Consider the following 8,347-nt stretch of genomic DNA (forward strand, 5'->3'; position numbering starts at 1 on the left):
CCACCGAAGCGTTTTTAGCCAGCTGTGAGTGCTTGCGTTTTTTCAGTTGAGATGCTGCGGTTGCTATGATACAGAATATCCGCTGAAGTAATGTGGCAGATGCATCGCGAATGAAATGTTTCTCCAAGCTTTATTTTTCATAACAACAATGTGTAGCCCAGCAATTCCATCTAGTAAAAGACATAAATACTCGGAGACAAGCAATATGAACTTCTCCATTGTTGTCCAGTCATAATACAAGCGTGACTTTTGGACTTTATTAGTCCCGCCCCTCCTTCACTGTGATTGGTCAGCTGACTAAAAAGTGACAGTGATGAGTGCTGCTTCTTCAACTCTCTGTGCCGAGAAAAAACGCCCGAGCGCTCGGTGTGAAAAAGACGCTCAGCGTGCGGCACACTCCTGGCTTTTTAAAAAACGTGGCGCTCCCCTTTAAAACAAAGGAAAAAATGTGCCAGCCTCGGGGAAAAACACTTTGGTGGACACTCGGCTATAAAATAAATAAATAGAGACTGAAGCGGCAGCTGAAATCTGTCACTTGCAGTGTTGCCAAGTCCACGGTTTTTGTGCTACTTTAACATTGTTGCTGAGGGTTGTTTGTTTTTCATGTCCGCGGGTTGAAGCGACCCCAATAACGTGACATTTAGCCCCGGGAATGTGAATTTTGCCAGGGGAACCCCAACAAAAAAAACGGGGTTTCTCATGCGCACGCGATAGTCTGTGTATTTTTTTATTTTTGGAAAGGTCCCTTTAGGGCCTCCGTAGATTTTTTTCCTGTGGGTTAAAGGTTTGAAATAGTGCATAAATTATATTTGACTGAAATGCTTGTACTGAAATATTTGGCATTCTACCTAAGATAAAACTGCCTAAATGTTAAGGTTTGTGAAGGAGGGCCACTGGTAGGAAGCCTTTGAGCTCTGCTTATGATCAATGTGCATAACATTGACTGTAAAATATGTGTTTTAGGTATGGAAAGGACATATTTCGGGCTGTTTTTAAACCATTGGCATGGTTTAGTTTTGTCACGCAGACCTGGCAACCCTGGCTGTATGGAGCAGAGCAGAAGCTTTCAATTTAGTGTAGGTACGTTTTCCATCTGAACTAAATTATTTGTATTTCTATAAAAAAGAAAAATGACAGTGGGGATGGGGCCGCGGTGGGAAAGTACTGGAATCTGTGTACAACCGAACACTGAGTAGCACCGGCTACTGCAGCAAGCCTAGTGTTTATGTAACTCCATCATTCTTGTTATGCACCAAATTGCTGGACGGCGGGATTGCGGGACCCGTAGGGTTGGGTACCGAAACCCGGTACCAATATGGCACCGGTACCTATGTAACCGGTATGTACTAGAACCGAATCCGAACGCAGATTTCAGTGCCTCATTTCGGTGCGGCTGAATGGATTCGAAAACGGTAAAACTCAACTGTTTAACTCTAGGGGAGTTGGAAAATTAGCCTATTTTCAAAAATAGTGGAGTGTTCCTTTAAGTTAGCATGCAGCATGTGAGCACAGCAGTCTATTGCAGGAATCGAATCTCACACACAATCATGCCATTTCAGAGCATCGTTTCAGTGTAGTTGAAAATATATTGTTTGTTTGGCTCTTATTTACTTTTTGGAGAGTGGAGGGTCAGAGGAATCGATCGAAAGAAATGTCCTGAGCTTTCAACCTTCACGTGTTACATGACCTTCAGCGCCACTGAATGCTGTGATTGTGTCCTCCTAAACATCTCAAGTACGATTCACCCACGTTTAAGTGCTGAAGATGATTGCTTTTCAACTCTTGACGCCGCTGTCACTTCCGCGGTGTGTTTACCATCTTCAACATCATGCTGCATCATGGATTTCCACTAAAGCTAACAAAATCAATAGTCGCTGTGAATTGGTTTTCTGTCTTTTTTTTCCAATTAAAAATGGAATGGCTTAGTGCTTTCTGACTAAAAGACAATATATATATTTGCATTTGTCCTTTTATTTTGAGTGCAGATTGCAAGCAGTATGAATTATCAAAGAGGATAACATTTTCCCTATATCAAATCGGCATTGCAGGACACCTTTAAGAAGTGTTTTAAAACAATTTAGCTTATTCTGATGCAAAAGGCACTTAATCCAAACCTAAAGTGACCCGTATCATTTAACATCACAAGTGACTAAACACAATATGACACTAAAACATCTTCTACTGCAGACTAAATGAAGAAGAAACTGACTAATCGTATTGTGGTTAATCAGAGTGAATATTCTGAGATTAATAACCAAGATATAGCTTGAAAAAAAGCATCAAAATTACATATTCCCCCATCACCGTATTTTAAGAAAAGATGGTGACATTTAACCAACACTGTATTATCAACAAGTCCTTTAAGGAATGTCGAGGTTTTGAAAGGAATCTGAATGAAATGAATCTTGATGGAATTCATTCTGTTTGACATTCTGCTCTTGTATTGATGTCTTGAGGTGTTTTTATATCATTTAACCAAAGACTGCTGAGATGGGCACGTTGCAGTACTGTTTACAAACTACATAAGAGCCCCATGTTTTACGCCAAATCTACGCTCGCTTTCCGAAAACTCATTTTCCCAGTCATAATGGAGTTGTGTTTAGTGGTTGCTTCTCAATCTTGGTTTTCAAGGCAGTTGTATTGGGATTGCGTTTGGATTAAAACATAAGATATAGAATCTCTCAACAACAAACACAAAACCAATATGGAATGCTGTTAAAATACTGTCACTTAAGGGAAACATTCATGGAGCGATTTTTATCCTGCACCAGCAAAGAGTTGCTTTTCTCTGTTATGTGATTGTGCTGTATTTATATGTGACCCTGGACCACAAAAGTCTTAAGTGTCAATTTTTTCAATATTGAGATTTATACATCATCTGAAAGCTGAGTAAATAAGCTTTCCATTGATGTATGGTTTGTTAGGATAGGACAATATTTGGCTGAGATACAACTATTTGAAAATCTGGAATCTGAGGGTGCAAAAAAATCAAAATATTGAAAAAATCACCTTTAAAGTTGTGCAAATGAAGTTCTTAGCAATGCATATTACTAATCAAAAATTAAGTTTTGATATATTTACAGTAGGGAATTTACAAAATATCTTCATGGAGCATGATCTTTACTTAATATCCTAATGATTTTTGGCATAAAAGAAAAATCAATAATTTTGACCCATACAATGTATTTTTGGCTATTGCTAAAAATATACCCCAGCGACTTAAGACTGGTTTTGTGGTCCAGGGTCACATATAGAGAGCCCATGCTATGTAACATATATTCTTTTGTTACATTTCATTGATTTTTTTTTATTAAATGTATTAGTTAAACTACTTAATGTCATATAAACATCCTGGTTAATAAGTGAGAAAATGGTTAACAGTTATAATTACTGAAATCAAATGTAACATTTAAAACAATTGATTTTAGGGTTTTATTCTGAATTAATTTATTTAAATAGACAATAGATTAAATGAAGATAAATATAATTATATTATCAGCCTTTTATCGGTTATTGGTGATAACATAATTATGAAAATAATTATCAGCTCATTTGTCGCTTTTTGCAGTAAGTGTTAAAATCTTTTATCTCCAGTTTAAAATGCCGAGGGCGGGGCTATCTCTTTGTCCAGCCAATGGCAGATGGGGGGCGTGTTTAGAAAAACTGGTTAAAAAGAGTCATTCATTTTGCAGTTACTCATGGCTCAGAAGTTGAGCACTTCAGGTTTTATCTACTGTCGTATTCCATTAATAAGCATTTCTGAAAGTCTAGAAATTGTTTTTCATCTCCAAGTGCCTTTTGTTTCCTTGTTTGCTAAAGTGAAAAGCTCATGGTTTTGAGTATATAGAAAGCTGTTCTCAGTGTGTGTGTGTGAGTGTGAATATGTGTGTGTTTGTGAGTGTGTATGTGTGTGTGTGTGTGTGTGTTAATGTGTCCAGTCTCAGGGCCGCTGTGAGATCATGTTGTGTATTGAGAAGATTCTGAAGGGTTTAGGTGTGAGTGCCGTGTCCTGTCACAGAGACATCTATAAAGCTGCTCGCACATGTCTCACTGATCGCTCCATGGCTGTGCGCTGCGCTGCCGCAAAGGTACTGGACACTCAACCCCATGCTTCAGTTACTAATCATATGGAAAAGTTAATAATCATATGTATGTTAGCCAAACATGCATTACTTGTTGACAGAAATAGCTTTACATTCACAGCTGACTGAGGGAAAATACACATTTTGTTCTTTATTGTTAACAGATGCTTAAATCAACCACAATTCAGTTTATGATATTCTTATTAACCCAAAATATCTGTAAAATATTTTAAAATATGGATCCTAAGTTATTGTACTATTTCCAGCTAAAGGAGGAAGCAGGGTAAACACTTATTCTTCTTCCATCTAATAAAAAATATGAAAATATTAATAGAATTTATTATTCTAAAAAAAGCTAGTTTGAAAATAATGTTTTGGTTTTAAAGTTTGTCCTAGTCTGTTCAGAATAACTATCAATGTTTGAAGTAAATTATATAGTTATTTATGTATGTATGTATTTATTAATTTTTTTGTATTGTGTTCTGGGGTGTGGTGTGTCTTTGTTGTGATGAAAAGAATATTTAAAATATTACTGTATGTTACTAAATATTACTATAATCATTTACTATAATAATTTTTTTTCTCTTTTTATCTTAACCTTTGTTATATTTGATTGTATATTGTATATTCTTTTCCAATCTGTGGGTAAATATTGCATATAAATGTTGTGTGCTTTATGGTTAGAGAAAAAAAAGGTTAATAACAAAACTTGAAATCAATACCAGTAGACTTTATTGCCTATTAATAAAGTTAATTTCTATTATAATGACTATAATAGTTAAAATTAAGTTTTTCTATCAGATTTTGTCCCAGTTTTCCCCAAATTACTATGAAGTGGTGAAGTTAACTTTATTTTTTTGATAGTGTCTTCTGGAGCTCCAGAGAGAGGCTGTCTTCCTGTGGTCCACAGAGCTGGAGAACGTGGCCACTCTTTGTTTCCGAGCCTTCGAGGGCTCAAACTATGATGTCCGAGTCGGCATCTCAAAACTGCTTGGCACTTTATTAGCGTCTGCACTGGAGCCCAGACAGGCCATAGGTGGGTGGATTTTATTCAGCAATCTCAGAAACATCTTCAGAGGACACCAAGCTGATCATTTACCCATGGAGATTGTAAAAATCATTCCCTCCTCTCCTCGGTCACCCACATACTGCTTTTCTTTTCCTCAAATGTAATGCTGATCTTTCCCCTCCCACTCGATTCCATCTGTTCTATCATTTATCCCCTCACACTCTCTCTCACGCTTCTCTTCTTTTCATTCTTCCTCCCCTGTTCCTGTGGGTTTGCTCTCAGCTCCGAGGCCAGGCTCCAAGCGCAACTCCCTAGAGGAGGTGATGGAGCTGCTGAGTTCTGGCTTCCTGCGGGGTGGAGCCGGCTTCCTGCGGGCCAGTGGAGACATGTTGAAAGGGATCAGCTCAGTCAGCAGAGATGTGCGCGTGGGCATCACACAGGTCGCTCACCCTCCTACAGTCCTTCCCTTGTGATCCGAATGTTTGTGTTTTGAGCCACAGCATGACTGGCTTTATGTCTAGGGTAAAAAAAAAAAAAGAACAAATGAAGGTTATATAATATCAGAAAAAAAATAATTTTCTCCCTTTATTTATGTATCAGTTATCTGTTATGCAGAAAAAAGTTCTTCTACATAGAAGTTATTTTTAAAATGCATTTATTTTATGTTATTTTATTTTATCCATTTCAGTTTAGTAATTTAAAATGAATACCACTTGTTCTCTCTCTTAAACAGACATGTGTGGTGTTTGTGTCCATTCTGGGTGGCGTGTGGCTGGAGAATCACTTCTCCTGTCTTGTTTCTCTTCTCATGGTGTGGGTGTCTCACGCACGGGCGACGCAGTACCCCGCAGATGCTGTCTCCTGCCGCTGTTGTGTCTCCTTCATACTGCGGGCCACTCTTGGCACTTTGCTGGGGGAGAAGGCCCAAATCGCAGCTGCCAAAGAGATCTGTCAATTGATCAGCAAACAGAAGAGGGTTGTGGGTAAGAAACTCGACCGAGGGCGAATATTTAGGTTTTATTGGATATTGAGTTGTAATTTTTTAAATGTATCCTGTGTTTCTGTCAGACGCAGCTCTTCATGAGGGGAACATGGAGACACGTGTGAGTCCTGCGGATGTCGCAGCTAGTCAGCATGTGCTGGTATGTGCCCTCCTAGAGCTGGGCAGTCTGCTACAGGACTTGAGCTCCACTGCCGCCCCACTGCTGCAGGACACCAGCATAGGTTTGTCATGCAACTCTGGGCACCCCATTAAACATATTCAAAGGATGTTTAGATACTCTATGGAGGGTGCATACAGTTTAAGCACCTCTTTTTACATGCATTAGTGGCATGTGGTGGTGAAAAATGCCCCAAATATTAAAATGTAATGACATAAATGCCCCTTTATTTGACAAAAATTCTTTATTTTTACTTACTTATTTGTTTTGTTTGTTTGTTTTATGTTTTGTACCATTGATTTACTGTACACTACTGTTCAAAAGCTTTTTTGTAAAAAAAAAATTTCTGTAAGAAAATACTTTTATTCAGCAAGGATGCATTAAAGTGATCAAAAGTGATAGAAAAGACATTTATAACGTTACACAATATTTTTATTTCAAATAACTTTCTGTTCATCAGTAGGGTTGGGTACTGAAACCCGGTACCAATATGGCACCGTTACCTATGTAACCGGTATGTACTAGAACCGAATCCGAACGCAGATTTCGGTGCCATGCCTGAGCGATCGATTTAAATATTTGTCCTCTGGTTCTCCGAAACGGATGTAAGAAGCATCATCACTGGCACCGCACGTGAAAAATAATTTCCCGACTGAGAAAATGCACGTGAACTCAAGTCGGAAAGCTCTAATACAAATCCAACAAATATTTGTAGTAACGAGATTGTCCATGTTGTTTTCACATTCTGACTTAAAAGCACAACTCGGGAAATGAGAGCATCGAGGAGTGCGTGAATGCAGTAATTACACTTGCTCTGATGGCAGCAGGTAGCCTTCCGTTAACTAAGCTAAACATGCTTAAATTAAAATGCCTAAAGCTAAATTTCCCTTGTATTCACATTTCTAAACCTGTTGTCCAACAAAAGAGAAAATTATAACCTTTTGACTCCACAACATCAGTCAAATGCTTCCTTTTGTGATCTGATGAGGCTTCTTGTCACAGAATGAGGCAGAAAATATGTTCCATATGCTACTTTAAAAAGAATACATCGATTAGCAATAAATTAGGGTGACCATACGTCCTCTTTTCGCCGGACATGTCCTCTTTTTGGACCTACAAAAATGCGTCCGGCCGGGATTTATTAATTGCCCAAAATGTCCGGGATTCGGCTGTTTTCTTAATCCCTCTCCCGCTGAATCTCTGACCATTGCTGCCTGCTCCCGCAACATGTGTTTCGCCCCCGCGATTTTCGTTCCATCATTTTTTGGGGGAATTTTTATTTATTTATTTTTTAATAAGTATCGGTTCAGGCACCATTTAGGCACCGGAACCGTTTTAAAAGTATCGATTTGGCACCGGTATCGAAAAAAATACAAACGATACCCAACCCTAGGGATCCGCACTATATATTTTTTTGACTAATATATTTTACCGCCCACAGTAAAGGTAAAACCGCCCGCTCCCGTGGGATTTGCGTTCCGTGGGATCCAATCCCAATGCAGCCCTCTAGCTCAGACCACAACACGTATCAGAGCCAATTAGACTGTGGCCTATTTCTGACTGTGTCATAAGCTTTCAAATGCGGCTTTACCAAGTCCAACCAAAGCCTCTGGCCGAGCTATGATGTAATCTAAACACTATTGGCAATAAACATTTTTTTTTTTTAATTTTAAATAAATAAATAAAAAAAGGGGTGGAGCTGCTCTATATTCCGCCCTGTCTTCCTGTTTCAGTTGAAATTTCGTCAGCACATTGAATAATGCGGTGCATCTCAAGGCACTTCAGTGGACCTTTACATTTGTGAAATATTAAAGGGGTTATATGATGCTGCTAAAAAGAACATTATTTTGTGTATTTGGTGTAATGAAATGTGTTTATGCGGTTTAAAGTTAAAAAAACACATTATTTTCCACATACTGTACATTATTGTTTCTCCTCTATGCCCCGCCTTTCTGAAACGCGTCGATTTTTACAAAACTCATCGGTCTGAAAAAGCGAGGTGTGCTATGATTGGCCAGATATCTAATGCGTTGTGATTGGCCGAATACCTCAACCGTGAGACGGAAATGTTACGCCCCTCACCATATTGTGATGCC

The 8,347-nt window shown here is 38.6% G+C and overlaps 2 protein-coding genes across 2 annotated transcripts in view; one reads left to right on the top strand and one right to left on the bottom strand.

Moving 5' to 3' along the window:
• polh (polymerase (DNA directed), eta) overlaps window positions 1-8,347 on the bottom strand; it is a 21,407-nt gene that overhangs the window by 6,061 nt on the left and 6,999 nt on the right. The window lies entirely within an intron of this gene.
• LOC107719849 (HEAT repeat-containing protein 5A-like) lies at window positions 3,940-5,319 on the top strand. The gene is made up of 2 exons (XM_016527416.1): window positions 3,940-4,088; window positions 4,947-5,319. Exons 1-2 carry the CDS (start codon window positions 3,960-3,962, stop codon window positions 5,253-5,255), a joined length of 438 nt encoding a protein of 145 aa, XP_016382902.1. The 5' UTR covers window positions 3,940-3,959; the 3' UTR covers window positions 5,256-5,319.

This window comes from Sinocyclocheilus rhinocerous, unplaced genomic scaffold (genome assembly GCF_001515625.1).
Source record: "Sinocyclocheilus rhinocerous isolate Xijiao unplaced genomic scaffold, SAMN03320098_v1.1 scaffold1813, whole genome shotgun sequence".
Taxonomy (NCBI): Eukaryota; Metazoa; Chordata; class Actinopteri; order Cypriniformes; family Cyprinidae; genus Sinocyclocheilus; species Sinocyclocheilus rhinocerous.

Bases quoted from the DNA above. Each gene is read 5' to 3' on its own strand.
- LOC107719849 (XM_016527416.1), top strand. From the start codon at position 3,960: ATGTTGTGTATTGAGAAGATTCTGAAGGGTTTAGGTGTGAGTGCCGTG. The intron at 4,089-4,946 runs GTACTGGACACT...TTTTTTTGATAG, and splicing joins TGCGCTGCGCTGCCGCAAAG to TGTCTTCTGGAGCTCCAGAG.